This window comes from Dipodomys merriami, unplaced genomic scaffold, assembly GCF_024711535.1.
Source record: "Dipodomys merriami isolate MVZ:Mamm:240054 unplaced genomic scaffold, mDipMer1.0.p SCAF_8, whole genome shotgun sequence".
Lineage (NCBI taxonomy): Eukaryota > Metazoa > Chordata > Mammalia > Rodentia > Heteromyidae > Dipodomys > Dipodomys merriami.
Window position 1 is genome coordinate 41,521,906 of NW_027206401.1, and position 20,449 is coordinate 41,542,354.

Sequence of the window (20,449 nt, forward strand, 5' to 3'; positions counted from 1 at the left end):
ATAGGCAGCCTACATGGGGGAAGGAACATGGGTGTTCCTGCACACTCTCTCTCTCTCTCTCTCTCTCTCTCTCTCTCTCTCTCTCTCTCTCTCTCTCTCTCTCTCTCTCTCTCTCTCTCTCTCTCTCTCTCTCTCTCTCTCTTTCTCTCTGTATATAGATAGATAGATAGATAGATAGATAGAGATAGAGATAGATAGATACATATACACACATGTATAATCTCAAGGTCAACAGATCCCCACTACCACCTCCTGATTTAATATTTCTCAACTCAATGTGTTGAGAAGTCTGTAATGGACTTCACTAGTCCTTGGCTAGACAGTGTACCTTTCTTAAAATGTCACTGGTAAAGAGACTGTAGTACATAGCACACAATTTTTGATTCCTTGAGTAAGACAAAGTGAATGTTTTAAGATTTCAGGAAAGGAAGGTCTTGTTTATGAATTTAAGGAAGAGATGAATGGGGCTCAGGTTTTGTGAGAGACATTGTTCTTGTTGTTAGCTATCATTAGATTTAGATATATAAGATATAATAGATGTGGATATACATAAGATATGGTAGACAGAGCAATGGAAGGTCACAGGTAGAAAACTGAGAAGTGCAATGCCTTGAAGTAGACTAGATGTATTTAGAAAACAGTGTTGCTGTAAAATTGAATGAGCAGATGGAGGAACAAAGATGTGATTATCAGTGATGAGCTGGGGTAAGGCTACTTCAAGAGTCTGGTCCCTAGACAGTGCAGCCCTGTGGAGCACCTGAGTAGGGGACTGTCAATTAATCACACAGTCCTGCGTAAGAAAGGAACAGCTTAGAAAAGGAGAAACATGAAACGATGTTATGTTCTAACCAAGAAGGAAAGGAGTTCAAACACATTGGATGGTGAAAAAAATACACTGGGACATGATAAATTATACAGGTCTCTAGGCATTTGCACAGAGTGAGACCAAAGGAGGATATTTTTAGAAGATCACAAAGTCACAATAGCTGTGCGCATATGATCATATACAATAATATCTATCAAAATGAACTGTAGGAAATGGAAACAAGGGTTTTTTCCTTTGTTGCTGTTTTCTGTTTTATTTTCCTTTTGTCTTGTTTGTTTATTCATTTGGGGGAGGGTAAGGAGGCTCAGAAATGGTGAGACAGAGGAGAAAAAAATGCAGCAGTGACACTCAGTAGACACCATGTTGAACTAAACAACTTGTGGGTGGGGACAGGAGGGAAACACTGGGAGAGAGTGAAGGAAGGGGTGACATTGTTCAAAAACTCTTTATTTGACTTATATAATTGTAACCCCTCTTTACAATAACAAAAATTCATAAAATGAAAAAAAATAGAGAAAGGTGAAGCAAATGTTATTCTGACTGACCAAAAGATGAGTACCTGCAACTCACTGGGCCCAAAGAGGAGCTGACCTTTCTTCTCATCAATACCCAGACAGAGCCTGTCCAAGCATCACAAGTTAGTCCGTGGATTGAAATCACTATGGATGTCAGCTGTGGGTTGGATACTGAGGTGGGGTCCTTTGTTCATTTTATCTTATTTCACTCTCTATCTGCCCATCCTGAGAGCGATGATTGATGGGCAGCAGTTTACAGATGAAACACTGTAAACACACGGAAGTCAGAAGACCTGCCCACGTTCCACACTGTAATGGGTGAGGATGAACAACCTAGCAAACACTGATGGAAGTAGAACCTACGGGCAGCCAACAGTGAACACACAGTCCCTGCTCTGAAACTCAGACCTCACTCCCAAGTTGGTCCATTTCTTCTTTCCACCACAGCTTTCCGCTCTCATGAAAGAACTCTCAGTTCTGACTCAGTTATGGCATTTGCCAATGCTATACAGTGCTCACATTGCTAAAGGAAGTCACTTCTTGACTCAGTCTTGTGTTTTTATATTTTCTTCTAAAATGGCAATGATCGCAGGAATGGTTCATTCATTATTCATAGTTTAAGCAAGGAAAAGCTGGTGTTAACTCGCAGACCAACATAAAGGAATAGAACATCAAAGCTTAAGCTTTTCACTCCCGCAGCTTCACCTCTGCTGTATCAGAACAAGAAACTTCAGTCTGAAAATAATCTGCCAGATATCAGAGTACAGAGTACAGAAACACCTCTCTTATATCAAAGTAATTACCTTCAAAGGATCACACTAGAAGGAAAATAAATCAGGAAATGATTTGCCTGGTTTTAGTATTCAAGATACTAGGAATTAAAATATACATGTAGAATTCTATGATAATCAAACATTTCCTCATTCACTTAATAGCTATTATTGAATACTTGCAAAGCATCAGGCAATAATATAATAATGATATAATAGAAACATAGAAATTACTGAGACAGGGCCATTTCAAATGGCTCAATGGTAGAGCATAAGATGCAAGAAAAAACAACACATTTCTAACTAAGGGGAAGGTGCCTGCTAGAAAAACATTCTCCATATGCTTCTTGCATTTCTGCCTATATTGTGAATGAAATAATGGTTAACCTTTGTCCTATATTTTTTTGTCAAGGATATTTGTATAGCAAACATCCTCAAAAAACAAAATAGTATCTGAGTTTTGGGGGGAAAAAAAGGTCAGATTTGCTTTCAATTTTGGGTGATAGAGTATTTTATTTTTTACAGAGTAAAGGGTAGAAACACTTACTGACTGTCCAATACAATAATTCTTGCCTCCAGGGCAAGGGGCAGATGTTTACTACCCATTATAAAATATTATAGTTCCCTAAGCTCTATGATCCTCTCCTGGGATGCAATCCACCCTGCAGTAACACCTTTCTTCCTGTCTTCTTGTGGGGACTTGGGCTCAGGATAATGGTTCAAATATGTTACTTTTTCATAAGCAATTAACTGTTCTGACTTAGTAGTCCCATGTGTTCTACCAACATCTATAAAGCTAAGGTAGATTTGGAAAAATTCATATTAAGTGAAGTAAGCCAGATCCAAAGAAACATAGATCCCATGGTATGCCTCATTTGTAATCATTAGTATATGACTAGGCTAGTCGTAGCAGATAAGCAGAATGGCTCAATAGGTATGTATATATGACCATATAAGATGATGTTAAGTGAAATGAGCTCCAAAATATGGAAACGAGGTTAAAGTATTGAACTAAAGTATCAGACGCTTGATAGTTCTCTTTTATAGTGAAGGTGATAGGAAAGTTCATGAGGAAAGGAATAAGCTTCCTTTTTAAAAGTGAGTTTTCTATTATCTTAAAAACACTTTGTTTTTTATTTGTTTTATAGTACTGGCCCTCAGCTGGCTTGAACTCAGAGAGAAGGCACTGTCCCTGAGTTTTTGTGCGCAAGGCTAGCACACTTGAGCCACAGCTCCATGTCTGGCTTTTTGGAGTTAAGAGTCTCATGGACTTTGCTTGGCTGGTTGTAATCTTCAGATGTCAGTCTTACAAGTGGCTAGAACTACAGGAGCCACCAAGTGCCCAGCATACCAAAGGGTTTTAACTCAATCTCAGTTTATGAATATAATGCATCTTGAGTAATAAACTTCCAATAGAATGAAAAGAGGTCATCACTAGGGTGAGAATAACCTCAGATTCTTCATAGTTTCTGTCAGCTCCCATAATTTGCTCCCATAACGACGAATTCTTCCCCTTCCTGCATTATTCTGGTGATTGAATTCAGGGCCTCACATTAACCAGACAGGTACATTATTGCTTGAGTCACACCCCAACCCAATACCACATTTTCTTTTTTTTTTTAAGTAAGTTTTTTATTGTGAAAATACTGTACAGAGGGGTTACAGTTACATGAGCGTGGTAATGAGTACTTTTCTTATCAAGCATTGTTGCTTATCAAACATTGTTGTTGTTTTTTCCCTACCATCCTTCCTTCCCTCCCACCTCCACAACTACACCCCCCACCCCTCCACCCCCAATCCCCTACCTAAATTGTAAAGTTCGTTGTTCAACATTGTCTTGTACCTCTCATCGTTAACAATGGGTCAACCTGTAGCCCTATTTAAACATTTTGTTTTTTCCCTTCCCCTCCCCAAATTATACCAACATCAAATACAGTTATACCATGGGGGAGGAATATACAAAAAAAGAAAAACAGAAAAAAACAACATGGTCCCTTATAAATACGTTAGAAACAATAGCAAGAAAGGAAAAAAAACCACTTGCGTCCCTAGCTTGGGGTTCATTTCGCTTAGCATCAGCTCATCTGGTCATATGTAATAGCTGGTCCCAGACATACACTAGCTATGGCAGGTAAGGGAGACCCAGGACCACATTTGAGTGCCCACTTGGCTCACGCACAAAGCGCATTTGGGTCTCCGTCGTGGGTCCCTGTCAGGTGTGGAAAGGACCGCCACTGGCCTCTGTGCACGTCCACGGCACAGGGGGAGAGGGAACACGGCCATCCCAAGAACCAACGCCGCCCTGCTTGCTTACCCGGAAGTAGTCGCTGCACGCGGCCAGCACGGCCTTGTGCGCTTACCCGGAAGTAATCGCTGCACGCGGCCAGCACGGCCTTGTGCGCGTGGAACTTCTGCTCCTCGGCGATCAGGGTGACGTCGCACAGGATGCCATCGCTCCTCTGCTGGTTCAGCGCCGCCAGGACGCTGTCGTTGTGCGATTCCGAGTGGCAGAGCCGCTGGCCTGTCAGCATCTCCTGAATACTGCAAGGGAGTGCAATCAAGTCAGCTGTGTTCTGGGCACAAGCCCTCTCCTGGATGCTCTCTGCTCTCTCTCCCCTCCAACATGGACCCCAGAACCTTAGATGCTAATGCACCCCTGAGTTGGCCTGCACTTCCCCACAGTTTTTCCTCTTCTCATCTCTGGACTCTCTCCTTTTCCCCCACGAGGTATCTTTCTCTGTTAGGGTCTCCTGATCTGAGTCTGTGTGTTTGTATTTGGATGTGTGTGTGTGTGTGTGTGTGTGTGTGAGAGAGAGAGAGAGAGAGAGAGAGAGAGAGAGAGAGAGAGAGAGAGAGAGAGATGGAGACAGAGAACATTTCCCACTTCAAGATTCCCTTTCTGATTCTGATTTTTTGTCTACCTTAATACATCAATATTATGTTCCCAGCACATAATATCTCCAATTAACACATGAAAATTAAGCATATACTGACTAGGGAAAAATAGCTGTAGGTGATCACTGCATATAAAAGGCAACTAAACAACCAGCTTATTATTAAACATAAGAAACCAGGCATCACAAGTTGAAATTAAAATACAACAGTCTTACCAGTCTTCATATCTATTTTATGATGATTGTAATGAATTTATGAAGAACTCTACATTTTGATTTTTCTACGACTTCCAACCTTTACATTAAATATATTCCTTTACATTTACATTAAATATATTCCTTCCTGTCGTACCTCATCCTAAAACAAATATCTTTATGTTCTTTCAAAATTCCTAGGAGAAACAAGAATGTCCTCAAATCGTTATAAAAATAATTCTATAAACACAAAATGCAAACTGAACTTAGACAGCTATTGACAATTTCAGCTTGGATCAACAATATTTCTGGGTTGCACTGGTTGAGCTCTCTCCTAAAGAGCAGAGAGCCTTCCAGCCCTGTGTGTGGACAGCAGAATGTCCAAGAGCTGAGTAAAGATATAATGAAAATAATTGCACATTGCTTTTCCTACACTCCATCACTCAACTGCTGCTTGGGGAAGCCAGATCAACCTCAGCCTTGCTAACACGGTTGGCTTTGCCTAGCCTGTGTGCTAGTTATAGTAAAGTACAAATCACCTTAAAATTAACCAAGTGCTTCCCATGAAGTGCTAGAGGGTAGTCAGTAAGACACTTTTGACTGGGAAGCATCAGAAATTCCAGCAGTACAGAAAGGAAGGAGCTTGACAGGGTGATGATATAGGAAGTCCTATGGGAAATAGGAGGATTATTTTCAGTTACAATGGGGCAGTGAGTTCTGAAATGGTTACTGACACTGACATATTCATCAATGGCTTAGCTATTGCTTAGCTGTAGATAGAACTTGTAAAATCAGTCATTGAAGGCAATTTCAGAAGCACACATAGTTTTTCTTTATAATTTTTCCATAGAGCCAAGAATACGATTCATTAGCATTACTCAAAGAAAAGAGGAAACAGTGTATAACAGAAATGTATTAGTTCAGGGCAGCTTTAGTACAGTCTGAAAAGTCTTTCCTAAAAGAATATCATTTTTATGCATTTAACAAACACAGTGCTTGTTATAGTCAAGGAACTATTCTTTATAATTTATAATGATTAATTTATTTAGTTTGCATAACAGTCTTAGGAGACAGGTTCTATTGTTATCTGTATTTTACAGTCAAGAAAATAAAAAAAATCTAAGATCAAGCATTTGAAATCATAACACCATGAGGGAGAAGGATGAAAGGGTGACATTGATTAAGATGCATTGTGCTCATAAACTGACATTTTGAGTTAAAACTCCTTTGCACAACTATTAAGATAACAAAATTAATTTAAAAATGAAAGTATAACCAAGAACATAAGAATATGATGCCTCTTCCACTTAAAAAGATATTCTGTCAAGAAGCTCTCCAAAATGGATGCTTAAGTAAAGACAAATCACAAAACTCTGTCTTAATGTTGTAACTGTATAGTTTTTATCATTCTTAAACAGTTAATGAATATAATAATATAAAATAAAAATAATAACTTTGAAATCATATTTCAGAAACATTTATCTTGGTACTAGAATAAAAGTTTGGGGATAGAGAATTGATTTTTATTACTGTAGAATATTATTATTATTATTACTACTACCAGTCCTGGACTTGAATTCAGGTCCTGGACACTAAGTTTCTTTTGCTCAAGGCTAGCGCTCTACTACTTGAGCCACAGCACAGCCACTTCTGGCTTTTTCTATTTATGTGGTACTAAGGAATTGAACCCAGGGCTGCATGCATGCAAGGTAAGCACTCTACCACTAGGCCACATTCCCAGCCTCTCTACATTATTATTGTAAATGTTATGACTTCTTTTTCTCCTCTCATGTAGCAACTTAAATGCTACATAAATGTATTTTAAAATGTTCATTTGTGGTGGAACATGAACATATTAAAATAATTGCCTTGAAATATTTCCTTACTGATTTTCCAAATGCAGTGCCAAAATTCATGTCCTTATCATTGAGACGGAGTCACTATTGGCATTTCAGATATCTGTTGAGAATGAGTAAATATTGGTAGGGAAAGAGCAACTATAAACTGAAATTTGGCAAGGAACAAAGGCTAAGATCAGAAATAATAATGATGCTCCAATTTCACAGGATCATTCAGCTTGGCTGGAAATATTCAAGCTCAAGGAACTAACAAGCTAAATATTTAAGACAACACTTGGCACAAGATCTCAAATATTTTGGAGCCAATATGTTAGTAATTCTTAAAAGCAGAAACAAATACGCCAACATTTGGCAAGAAATAAAGGTCTATTAATCAACAAGTTATTACTGAATTCTCAAAGTAACTCCACACTGAATTCTCAGACTTAAATCTGTCAAAGGCCTTAAATTTCTAGAAACTAAGGTTCAATGGCCACAGAACACAGCTAGAAGGCCAAAAGTTCATTTATAAACCAGAGAGAGGAATGAATAAAAGACTACAATTATTATGCTTAAGTAAAAGTATAAAGAGGACACACAGTTACAGTCAGTTCCTTTAGCATCTATAACATATTCAGACTAGCAAAGTACATCTCAAAAACTAGAGGAATATCCTTTACCAATTAGGAAACAAAGGAAAAACTGTCATGAAGCTTCCTAAATAACTTCTAAATTACTAAAAATACATAAAAGAGGCGGCTATATTTCTTGAAGGGGTACAAATTTGAGTACAATATAAAATTGGGAAAAATCTATGGCAGAAATGTTGCCTCTTCACATTTACAAGTAGCAATGATACTGTTGCTCACCGCAATCTAGCTTGAGATCTGAGGATTATGTTTGAAGCCAGCCTGGCAGGAAAGTCTGCGAAACTTTTATCTACAATTAACCACCAAAAAGATATAAGAAGAGCTGTAGCTGACATGGTACAAGCAAAAGATGAAGGACCATGTCCAAGCCCTGAGTTCAAGCCCCGGAAGTGCCCACCCTTATCCAGTGCAATTCCAATATGTGCTGCTCTCATGGCCTCAAGAAATGCATTGTGGGTGCGGGGGAGGGATTATAGTCATGGAGATGGGAGGACATGGATGGTAGGGGATAAACAAAGGAGGAGGCAACAATGCTTGATAAGAAATGTACTCATTACCTTGCTCATGTAATTGTAACCCCTCTGTACGGTATTTTCTCAATCAAAAAACTCATTAAAAAAGAAAGAAATGCATTGTCCCTTACAGGAACCCCTGGCCACTGGAGACTCCCAATATGGCTTGTCCAAATTGAGATGTGGAGCCTGGTGCTGGTAGCTCACGCCTGTAATCCTAGCTACTCAGGAGACTGAGATCTGAGGATCACAGTTTGAAACCAGCCTTGGCAGGAAAGTCCTTGAAACTCACTATTTCCAATTAAGTACCAAAATGCTGGAAGTAGCAGTGTGGCTCAAGTGTTAGAGCACCAGCCTTGAGTGAAAAAAGCTAAGGGATTGCACCCAGGCCCTGAATTCAAGCCTCAGTACTAGCACATGTGCACATACATGCACACACACAAATGTAGATGTGCTTAGTTGTATATTAGAATACTGAATGATCTCTCTTAATTGTAGATGTTAAAGAATTTGATCTCAAAGAAGTTCAGAGTACATTTGTAGTCTCCAGAGGTTGGGAAAATAGGAAGGGATGTGGGATAGGGAAAAGTTGAGAAATGAGGCTAATTTACAGCTAGAAATGAGCAGGAAGCTCTGGTGGACTGTTGCACAGTAGGGTGCCCTAGATAACAATACTGCACTGTACACAGAGAAATGACAAACATTTGAGGAGATAAAGATGTTTAAGCTGATCTAAACATCATACAACATATACATAGATCAAAACATTATGTATAGCCAGGTATTATGTAAATTTTCTCTATATTTTTAAATTTATGTTATTGTTATTATAGAGGTGATGTACAGAGGGGTTACATTTAAGTTTCTATGTTTTTATTTAACCAGTTAAGAACTAAACTTTAACTGAGGGGAATATGCATACTGGATGTCAAAGGTGATATGGAAAAGAACACAAACTATTAATATTTTTAAGTGATTGTGTGTTTAAATTATGATACCTTGGGCACACTGGGCTATCTGTAATATAGTGCTAAAATTAATTTGGTTGTTTCTTTTTATGATTTGTTTAATGCTGTGCTATATTAGAACATATTTAATATATTATTACATTATATATATATATATATATATATATATATATATATATATAACACATATGCTTGCTACTATTTCTTTACACCTGAACCCAATAAGGGCTTCAGGTGACCCCAATCAGACTGCCCATGAGGACTGTGGTTTGAGTCATTTCACAGGGCTGAGCCCAGCCCCTGGTGCCACAGTGGGAAGTCTCAGACTCCCTGAGCAGTAGATTGCTTTTTAGAAATGCCAAGGAGAAACCACTTGATCAGCCATAAGTCAGCATCCAGTAATGGAGAGATTAATAAATGAGTTCTCAGGGAACAGGCCTATTCATGACTTCAAGCCTGTCACACTCATTCTGGAACCAATCACGAAAACTAATAAATTAAATGCAGAGCACGATGTTCATACATTGTACACCCTGCTCAGAGAGAATCACTACTTTATTGAGAATTGCTACTTTCATTTTGGAGAGTTGACATTTTTGATAATGGAAATTCTGCACGATTTCATTTTCATAGAATAAAGTTTGACTGGGTTCATTCAATTTGAAAGATATGAATTCCAAGAGAGCTACCTGCCTTTAAATATCTGCACTTCAAATTAAAAAAAAAATCAAATGATGCTTGAACTCTGGACTTGGGTTCTGTTCCTGAACTTCTTTTGCTCAAGGCTAGAATTCTTCCACAGCGTTCCACATGTTTCTGAGTATTGGAGATAAGAGTCTCACAGAACTTCCTGCGTGGGCTGCCTTCAAATCATGATCCTCAGATCTCAGCCTCCTGAGTAGCTAGTATTACAGAGATGAGCCACCGGCGCCCAACTCAAGTAACTTTTGGTACCACTCAAGTGAATTTCTATATCAGTGTTTACCTACTATTCAAGTTCCCAATTAACTCAATATTTTAAAAAATGAGGGAAATTTTCAAATAATGCTATCATATTCTTACATCATATTCTTACATATTCTTACATCATATTCTTACACGTCAAAAACAGTCAAATGACACAAACACCTTCAGTTCTTTCTCATAAAAACCAGAATCTTTCCTTTAGTCTCATTTCTTATAACCATTTCTTAAGTGGTTATAAAATTATGTTTGATAATGTCAATTTGATATGCTGATAAATTATCACATGAATGTTCTAATCACTTCAAAAAGTCAGAATATTTTATACAAATATTTTAATGTTAAAAGAATTCTATTTAAGTAAACAGACTGTTAAAAGACCCTATAATGGAACTTAATTTTACTTTTATAAAATTTTGTGATGGCTAATTTTGTTTGTCAATTTGATTAGGTTGAGAATTGCTTAGGAGATAAAACAAAATATATACCTTTGGATATGTCCGTGAGATAGATCTCATATCTCACTCCCAGAGAAATTAGATTATGGGGGTGCTGCTAATAAATTAATCCCTCTGGTCTAATGGAGTCATCCTTATATGGCTTCAAAGTGTTATGAAATTGGGCAAAGTGATTCCAGCCTGGTGGAGATTAGGGAATTGTAATTCAAAGCCAGCTCAAGCCAAAATCAAAAATTTGTGTGACTTCATGCTCATTAATAGTTGAGTGTGATGGTGTGTACTGACATCCCAGCATTGTCGGGAGGCAGTGTAAGCCAATGTGAGCATGTAGTGATCTTACAATATCTTAAAAAATAACTAACACAAAAATGGACTGGTGAATGGTTCAAGTGGTAGAGTACTTGCATGGCAAATAGGTTTAAACTCCAGTAACACAAAAAATTCCATATATGTATATTATGACATTATAACCTTGTTGGGAAGTAATGAAAAGTGGGAGTTGGGGCCTAGTTGGGGAAAGTCTATCAGTGTGGGGTCTGCTTGCCCTAGTCCCTTTCTATAATGGTTTCCTCTGCTTCCTGTCCACAAAGAGGTAAAGAACCTCCTCTGCCACAAACATCTGCTGTCATGATGTTCTACCCAGGCACCTGGGCCCAGCTACTCTGGATGGAACATTCAGAAGTCATGAGCCAAAATAAATCCTCCTTCTCTGTCGGGCATTTTGGGAATTTTCTCAGTGACAAGTATAATAACTAACACGTTATACTTTATAAATTCTTTTAAAAAATGAAGTCTAGGGCTGGGAAGGTAGTTCAGTGGTAGAGCGCTTGCCTTCCATGCATGAGGCCCTGGGTTCATTCCTCAGCACCACATAAGCAAAAAGAAAAAAGCTGGAAGTGGTGCTGTGGCTCAAGTGGTAGAGCGCTAGCCTTGAGCTGAAGAGCTGAGGGACAGCACCCAGGCCAGAGTTCAGGCCCACGACAGGACCCCCCCCCCAAAAAAAAAATGAAGTCTAACAGTGAATTGCAATGTCCACACTGACAAACTAAGAAGCTACAATATGTTTGGAAAAGGACTAAAAAATAAAGATTACACACAAAGGAACTTGACTGTAAATACATTGATTTTCATCCTCCCCTCATTCATTCACTGGACAAATAGGTATTCAACTAGATACTGGGGATAAAATGATAAGCAAGCCAAGACATGGTGGCAGCAAAATTCACTATAGCAGGGAAGTTACACATGAAGTAATCTAGCCTTCTTGAAGAAAAAATACTTGAGACGCAGGCTGAAGAATCGAACAAGTGGCCCTGGCAAAATAAATAAACAAGGGCTGAGGGGAAATTTCCCATTTAGGAGAGTAGAAAATACTATGATTCTATGGTAAGAGAAAGCATGGCCCTTTCATTTTACAGAAAAGATAACGGCTGAAAGACCCCTAAGCATAAAGGCCTGTCCAAGTAGGAGAGGCCTGTTCAGTATGTTCTGGAGCCCATCATGCAAATTGTCTCCGTAAGGATATCCTAAGAACCATGAGAAGTCATTGAAAACGTCACTCAGGTGGCAGTACCAAAAGCAGTTCTGGAACAGACTAGAATAGTTCTGGACTCTGGCTGTAGTTCAGGTGAATTATGGACTTGAGCCTCAGAATAGAGTACGGGAATCAAGTTTCAGAGCAGGGATTGAAAGCTATTTAGAGGAGAAACCTACAAGCTTTGGTGATTAGATCTGGAGGATCAGATGTGTGGTAAATAGAAAGTAGACCTCCACAAAGACACATATTTCTGATTTGTGCCACATGATATTCCCAGGATAGATGAATAGTGAAGATCTGAACTGTAGAAGAGGAAAATGTTAAATTCAGTTTGGAACATGTTAATTTTGGGTTGTCTCAAAGATTCCCAAATGCAGGTGGAAATATGTAGTTAGATTCATGAATTTGGAGCTCAGGAAGTTTTGGCTAGAGATATAAATGAATGAATCATCTGTACTGAAAGGGTAGCAGAAACAGCTGTGCCTCAAGAGCATATTTAAATGACAGCCAACGAAAGTTGTTCAGAAGAGGAAACTTAAAGCACAGAAGCAAGACCGGGCTTCACTGTGGGAAAGGACTGTGCCAAATAGGAATAGATGCACCAGACATTCATGCTTAAACTCTATATTTCTGGCTTTGTAAACACAAAAATTTTATGAACCATTCTCCACTGGACATTATGGCAGGTAAATAATTGATAGGAAGATATGATACGATAGGCAGATAGTTGGGTTTGTCTAGATTGGGATTTTTCTGAGACAAATTAAGAATAATATTTAAACAATATTAAGAATAGGGATATAAGGAATTTAGTAAGGGCAATGTGAGAAAGTGTTGATAGATTGGTAGAAACTAGTATGTCCAGTAGTCGACAGATTGCAATGAGGTCAGAGAACAATTCTGCACTGAGGCAGACAACACTGCAAGCTAGAAGGAGAGGAGGCTACGATAAGGGTTACAAATGAGGCAAATATTAGTGACAACAAGGTCCAATGTGTGATCATGGGTGGCTAACATGACACAAAGGGTTTTGGAAACAAGCTAATTGAGCATTCCAGGGCTGTGGTAGTGGACAGCTCTTCCAAGCTGACTCAGAAGGGCCTAGAAGATTTTAAAGGACTTGTGAAGAGGAGGACTGCAAAGCCAGGGGCTAAAGTGCTTGCTCTGTGCAGGAAGAGAAATGACCTTGATCCTAGCTAGGAGAAGAAGAGAAAGAGATAAAGTGTGCCACTTTTAAAAGAGCATATATTTGCTTTCTGTTGTGGCTTTCTCAAACAACAAATCTGGGGAATAAAGAATGATCTAGAAAACGCTGGGTCTCAGGACCAAATGAATGAACTCAATGGGATGTGAAGAAGTCACAATGGTACCATCTGAAGGGTCTGCAAGAGAAGTGGTCCTCAGGCCACAGGAGAGTTCAAGAAAGTCAGGATGTGTGCAGAGCTTTGTGGATGAGAGAGGGGGCACAGTGGTACATCTGTCCATGTTGTAGTCCCACACTGCAGGGTAAAGAGTTGAGATGTGGGGTAGGGAAGGCTTTGCCTTGAAGCAGGGAAGGGAAAACCATTCTAGAGATAATTGTACCATAGAGGACAGATGATAGTAGTATGAGAGTTATGAATAAAAACCAAGATGGCACACTGAAAACAAAAAGTCATTTTAAAGGTCGTACACAGTGATCCTGGAAGCCAGAGATAAATGACTTGGCTGAGGTGGTGCCAGACAGATGATAGCATGGCCACCCATGCACTGTTCGGCTGGACACCAGATCTACAGTAGGGTTTCTCTGCCTCAATATTACTGACCTTCTGTGCTCGATTGGTCTGGGCTGTGGGGACCTATCTTATATTTTCAAGATGTTTTGCAGATTCCTGGCCTCTACCCACTAAATGTCAATTGTATCCTTGCTCCTGGTAACAAAAAAATACATCCTCCATTGAGAAATACTGCTTGAGTGCCAAAGTTCAATGAGGAGTACAGAAGCTAGACATTTGCTGTAGTAATATGATTTGTGGACATATTTTTAGAATTGATCAAGTCTAATGGTTTCAGAGACATGGAAGAAAGCTGGTCTTAACCTTAATAGTCATTCCCAAATCGTGTGTGTGTGTGTGTGTGTGTGTGTGTGTGTGTGTGTGTGTGTGTGTGTGTGTGTGTGTGTGTGTGTGTGTGTGTGTGTGTGTGTGTGTGTGTGTGTGTGTGTGTGCCGATCCTGGGGCTTGAGCCCAGAGGTCTGGGTGTTATCCTTGAAGTGGTAATGGCTAGCACTTTACCACTTGAGCCACAGTTCCACTTCTGGCTCTCATGAACTTTCCTTTCTAGGCTGGCTTCAAACCACCATCCTCTGATCTTAACTTCCCGAGTAGCTAGGATTATAGGTGTAAGTCCCTGGCACCCAATATATCCAGTTCTTAAGATGTGTATTCTCAGCTGGACACTGGTGGTTTGCACCAAAAATCCTAGTTACTCAATAGGCTGAGACCTGGAGGATTGTGTTTCAAAGCCAGCCAGGGCAGAAAAAGTCTGTGTGACTCCATCTCCAGTAAAATGCTGGAGTTATGGTTCAAGTGGCAGAGTACCAGCAATGAACAAGAAAGTTTAATTCAAGCCCCTGAGTTCAAGCTCTAATACTGTTACAAAACTGTTTAAAAAAAAAAAAAGAACAGCTAAAAGAAATGTATTCTTCAGCTTTATCACATCTCTTCTTCTGTCTGGAGAGCTTTTGCTTATTTCCTCAGATGATAATTAAGACATATCTCCAATGAGAATATTCAAATCAATTCCATAATTTTTTTTTACTAACCATCCCTTAGTTTTTAGAATGTGCCAAAAGAGCATTTCCTCAATCATCTCATCCTTCAGATGTGGGAGTATAGAGCATTTGTTCATAAAGGCAGTTTCTTACTGTAGTTACCCAGTACTTCTTCAGAGAAATTTTTATAGGTACACTTACTTGGGATTGGTATGGTTATTTTTTTAATGTCTTTTTTCCTATGAAATATTAAGTTTGATAGAAGAACCTATTTTATTCATTGCTAGATCCTCTGCATCAAGTAGAATACTTAGCTCAAGGAGCATCTACTCAATGATTTAAAGAAATCATACCATACTTGTCTGAGAAACCAGAAAATACTATCATCAAGCTTTTGAAAATAAGTATTACATTCTCCAGGGTGATTATTTAACAGGGACAATGTTTGTGTACATGGATAATTTTCTAACTTTTCTTCTTCTACAGTACTGGGGGTTGAACTCAGGGCTTTACACTTGCTAAGCAGGTGCTTATTGCTGAGCCATGGGTGCACACCTTTTTCTACTGGTTATTTTTGAGATAATGTCTTACTTCCTCCCCAAGTGCATGCCTGGGCCACTGGCCACCTATTTTGGGCTTCCTATGATAGTTAAGAGAACAGATGCATGGCACTCTACCCAGCTCTTGCTTGGGAAAGGGTCTCAAGAACATTTCTGCCAGAGATGGCTTTGAACTTGGATGGCCCCGATCTCAGTTTTCTAAGTAGCTAGGATTTTAGACCAGAGCCACCAATGGCTGGATGTTATTTTTTGAAGTCAAATACCTTTATATTAGGATATTTTTTGCTCAAGGGGATTAACATTCTAGATAAGAGATCAAAAGGTCATACCATTCAAAGACCTGTGAAACATTTTTAGGTTAGAACAGGTAGGTTATAGTCAACACTAAAATCACAAATGTTCCCACTGGCTTGTTCATTTCTTCAAATATATGTTCAGCCCTTGGTCTGTACTTGGTTCTAAAATATGTTGTTTGATTCTTTTAGGGTTTGCTACACTAAGCAAGGACGTTGTCTTACAAGACCTACCTGAGGCAATGTTCAGATGGCATTCTCCAGCCTGAGTTCCTCAGAGTCTCACACTTAGAGGTTTTCAGAGAAGTCAGAAATCATTCCAGCTTGACTGAAAGACAAGAATGAAGAGAATATTGAGCTAAATGCAAAGAAAGTCATGATGTAGAAGCTTTAGAATCCTGAGGAAAAAGGTGGCAAAGTTTTACAATGAATATATGACATCCTGAAACCATGTTCTTTTAACATGCAATGATCCTCTATGTTCTTAAAATTTTAGGTTTTTCACATTAAAGACAAAGAAGCAAAATATATTTGAGAATCAATGATAGCTAAGTAAAGACTGGAGTTAAAAATATCAAATAGCTTAAGATATGAGCTGGTGGCTCACATCTGTAATTCTAGTTACTTAGGAGGCTGAGATCTGAGGATCATGGTTCGAAGTCAGCTTGGGAAGGAAAGTCTATAAGACTATTGTCTCCAAATAACCATCAGATAACTGGAAGTGGAGCTGTGGCTCAAATAATAGAGAGCTAGCCTTTAGCACAAAAGCTCAGGGACAGCTTCCAAGCAAGCGTTCAGTTCAAGTCCCATAACCATCACCATCACCACCACCACCAACAACAAACTAGCCCTTTAGAAAAATTAAAATTTGATAAGATAAGCTATAATGATCATAAATACTAGTTATTTGTCTTTCATAGAGATTTTACTGTCCTTCCAAACATGTTAGTGAAATCAAGTTAAGATCAAGTATCTCTTGGCTGAGCATATATAGAAAGATACTTTTCTGTTCAAGCAGGAAGTTTCTGAAAACTAGATGAAAATAAAAACAGCACACACAGAGAATGAAAATTAGTAGGAAATGAAAATGCATGCTACATGAGATTCAGGATTAGCATAACTGAAATATAGAACAGGATGTACTTATCAGGCTTGAAATTTTTCCTTGGCTATGTAGTTCTTACTCATTTAGCCCCCATTCCCCACCTTTGCCTTTGTTTTTAATTTGGTGTAACATTAAGGGGAAAAAGAATTATCTGAATAGTCTGGGACCTGGTCCATGGCTGTACTTAAAACTCATATGAGGGGGCCTTACATCCATTTTCTAATGCATGCAACTGACTAAATTAATTACAATCTGGAAAAGTTGAATAGATTTCCTTCTGTCTCAATTTTATTTTTGAAAGGCAATAACAGGGTAAAACCATTTATGAAAAGAATATGTGAAACTGTGCCTATTTCTACTCATTTGAATAACAAAGAATGCTATAATTTTTCAATCTGACTAAAATACACTATTTAAATTTTTTACACAAACCTTCCATTGGTATGGTTGAATTATATGTCATGTAATACATAATAACCTAGTATTTCATTATTATCAATTATTATGTTGTTTCAAATACTTTTCTTACTATTGTATCTTCCAATTCTTCTGTTGCTTTTTAAATAATGTGAATAGATATATGTGCATTTATTTCTAATGTAAATCTAGAAGTGAGCACTATGATTGAACAGTGATCCATCATGATTGAACAACCAGAATAATTCTAGACATGCTGTTTAATTAACTGAGAGACTTGCTTAGCAACCTGTTGTTGCTACAGTTTCCTTTCAGAATCTGGGTTATAAACTCCAGCCAGTGATAGCATTAAACAAGCATAACAGACATGAACAGTTAAAGTTTAAAGTTATAAGGACCATCTTTTATAACAGAGAAGTGAAAATGTTCTTTTGAAGGCTTCAGTTTTTAAAAAAACCCTAAGCCAGGCAAACTAAAATTTTACTAGATTCATTATTAAAGAACACAAAGCAAAACACCAAACAATTAAAGAACACATCAAATTCTATTTTTTCAGATATTTTAAACATAATAGTTATTATATTAAAACTTAGAAAATTAAAACAGACATTTATTGTTTTGAGACCTAACACTAAATTACTTTTCCTCCCAAATTACCTAATTATAATCTCCTATAAAATACAGAATTTAGTGAACTCTATTTTCTTTATTCATTATTTTTGGAGAAGTACCCACAAGGATACTACTTTAAAGGTCAGTTAAAAATGACTTAAAGATAAGTCACTAGAAGTAGAGCTGTGGGTCAAGTGGTTGAGTGCTAGCTCTGAGCACAAAAGCTCAGAGACAACACCCAGTCCCTGAGTTCAATCCCCAGGACCTCCACCTCCACCCCGCAAAAAAATAGATGAACAAAAAGATAAATCAACACTGAAAAATTTTCACATATATATGAGTAGTATATGCATTATATATCATACGTATCAATACGTACCATATTGGAATAAGATTTATGGACAAACACATTTATTTTTATTAAAAGTTTCCTGACAGTGTACAGTGTACAGCATGGCTGTATGTATGCTCCAGCAGGACACAGCCCTCCTCCCCTGCCACCAGCATCCTTCCTTGCATTTTTTTCCCCAGGACTGGAACATAGATTCCTTCATAACCCAAGACTATCAATTCTTCTGTGAACTGAGGGAGATCCAGGCCATTCTCCTGTCTTCAGCTTTGTCTTTGTCTTGACCCAACTCTTCTTTTCCAAATAGGTCCTGTCCTTGAGCTTGTCTTTAAGAGCTTTGTGACCAACTAATGAATAAATAAAAATACTATTTTGGTGTCCAGAGAGTTTACGAACATCACTAAATATCTTTAAAAGAAATAAAGATTTTTAAAAGAATAATGGAGAAAGCCTATGTTAAAACTTTCAGCATCATTGGAGTAGCTTCTCAGCTCAGCTTAATGAACCTGGGAAGGAAGGAGGAGATTTTTCTCTGAAGCATAACTACTAAAAATGAACAAGGCAGGGAAAGGTACCAGAATGTTCCATCTCAAAATATACCTCTTTAGCATAGGGATTATTTTGAGCTTAAGACCACCGGGAACTAGCAGATGCAGGAAAAGCTCTAAAAAACAGGACACAAGTTTTCTTTAGTAAGGGAAATTTCCATTTATAAAGGATTAGGAAGTCAAGGGTTCCACCAATGGGCTTTCCTTTATTATTTATATATACAAATAGGAATGAGTATTGATTTGCTGATGTGATAGGTATATAGATGGATTTTTACTTTTGCTTTACTTTATTGCCAATGTAGTTAAAAGGACAAATACTAATATATTATTATTATTGCATATTATTATATTATTATTATATTATGTTATATTGTTATTATAATATAATAATAATATATTATTATTATGGTTGTTGTTGTTGTTGTATGTGCCAGTCTGTGGCCTGTATTCAGTGCCTGGGTGCTGTCCCTCTGCTATTTTTGCTAGCCACAACTTCATTTGTGGCTTTTTGGTGGTGAGTTGGAAATAAGCATCTCGTGGACTTTCCTGTCCAGGCAGGCTTTGAACACAGATCCCTGGGTTTCAGCCTTCTGAGTAACTAGGATTACAAGTGTGAGCACCAGCATGTGGCACTAATCTTTTAGATTTCTTATTAAACCCTAAAAGTGTGAAAGGAGGGGAAAAGAAGCAAATGTCCTAGAGGTCTTGATATCTTCAAGAAGAAAGATTAGAAAGATGATCAACAAACATAAGATATAAAAATTAAGATACCCTCCTTATGCAGGTATGTATTATCTGCAAAATTATGATGTCTTAATTAGGATTATATAGAATTAGTATAGGATTAGTATGTATCTGTTTATTCTTATCATATATTTGTTTATTAGTGCTTTAGTATTAAACTCCTAATACTGATGTTTTAAAAATATTACTTACTCCTGACAATAGCAATTCATAGTAATTAAAAGCATTATCATTAAGACATTAAACATTCTGAAGTAAACATGTAAGACATAGGAAAAGTGGTACACCAGGAAAAGGTCCAGAGACTTTTATACTCATTATGAATGATAAGTATAGATCTTAATGAAGAAAAATTAGGTGCATAATACTAGATAATTACCATATAGTTACTAGATAATTCTTCAATATACTCAAGGGCTTCTTGTTCCCAATTCAACATCAAATTCCTAATTCTTAGTTCTGAAAGGAAATGAGACTTGTGCAATGGTCCCAGTCATCTTATTTTTATTTTTATTTTTTTGTAGTTGTAGATCTTAAACTCAGAGCCTAGGTGCTGTTCCTGACATTTTGCTCAAGGGTAGCATAGCAACTACTACTTTGAGCCACAACTCTACTTTCGGGTTTTTGAGTGGTTACTTGGAGAAAACTCTGCAGCTCGTTTTTATTCATGTGTTTGTGCCAGTCTTGAGGCTTAAACTCAGGCCTGAGTTCTGTTCCTGAGCTTTTTTGCTCAAGGCTAGTGCTGTACCCCTTGAAGCACAGCTCCAACTTTTTTGGTGGTTGATTGAAGGCAAGCGTCATGGACTTTCCCCCCTGATCTGGTTTTGTACAGCAATCCTCATATCTGAGCCTCCTGAGTAGCTAGGACTACAAGGGTGAGCCACTGGTACCTGACTACAACTCTTTCACTATAAAGGCTAATCATTCAGAACTTCTTGAA

General features: G+C 38.0%; 1 protein-coding gene across 5 annotated transcripts in view; it reads right to left on the reverse strand.

The window, feature by feature from the left end:
• Klhl32 (kelch like family member 32) overlaps positions 1-20,449 on the reverse strand; it is a 195,429-nt gene that overhangs the window by 132,202 nt on the left and 42,778 nt on the right. For 4 of the 5 annotated variants that reach the window (XM_070010226.1, XM_070010225.1, XM_070010229.1 and 1 more), the window contains 2 exons: positions 15,966-16,059; positions 4,472-4,652 (listed from right to left, as the gene is read on the reverse strand). In XM_070010226.1, the coding sequence (XP_069866327.1) occupies positions 4,472-4,652; positions 15,966-15,988 (204 nt within the window). In that variant the 5' untranslated portion in view covers positions 15,989-16,059. The other variant, XM_070010228.1, reaches the window with a different exon arrangement.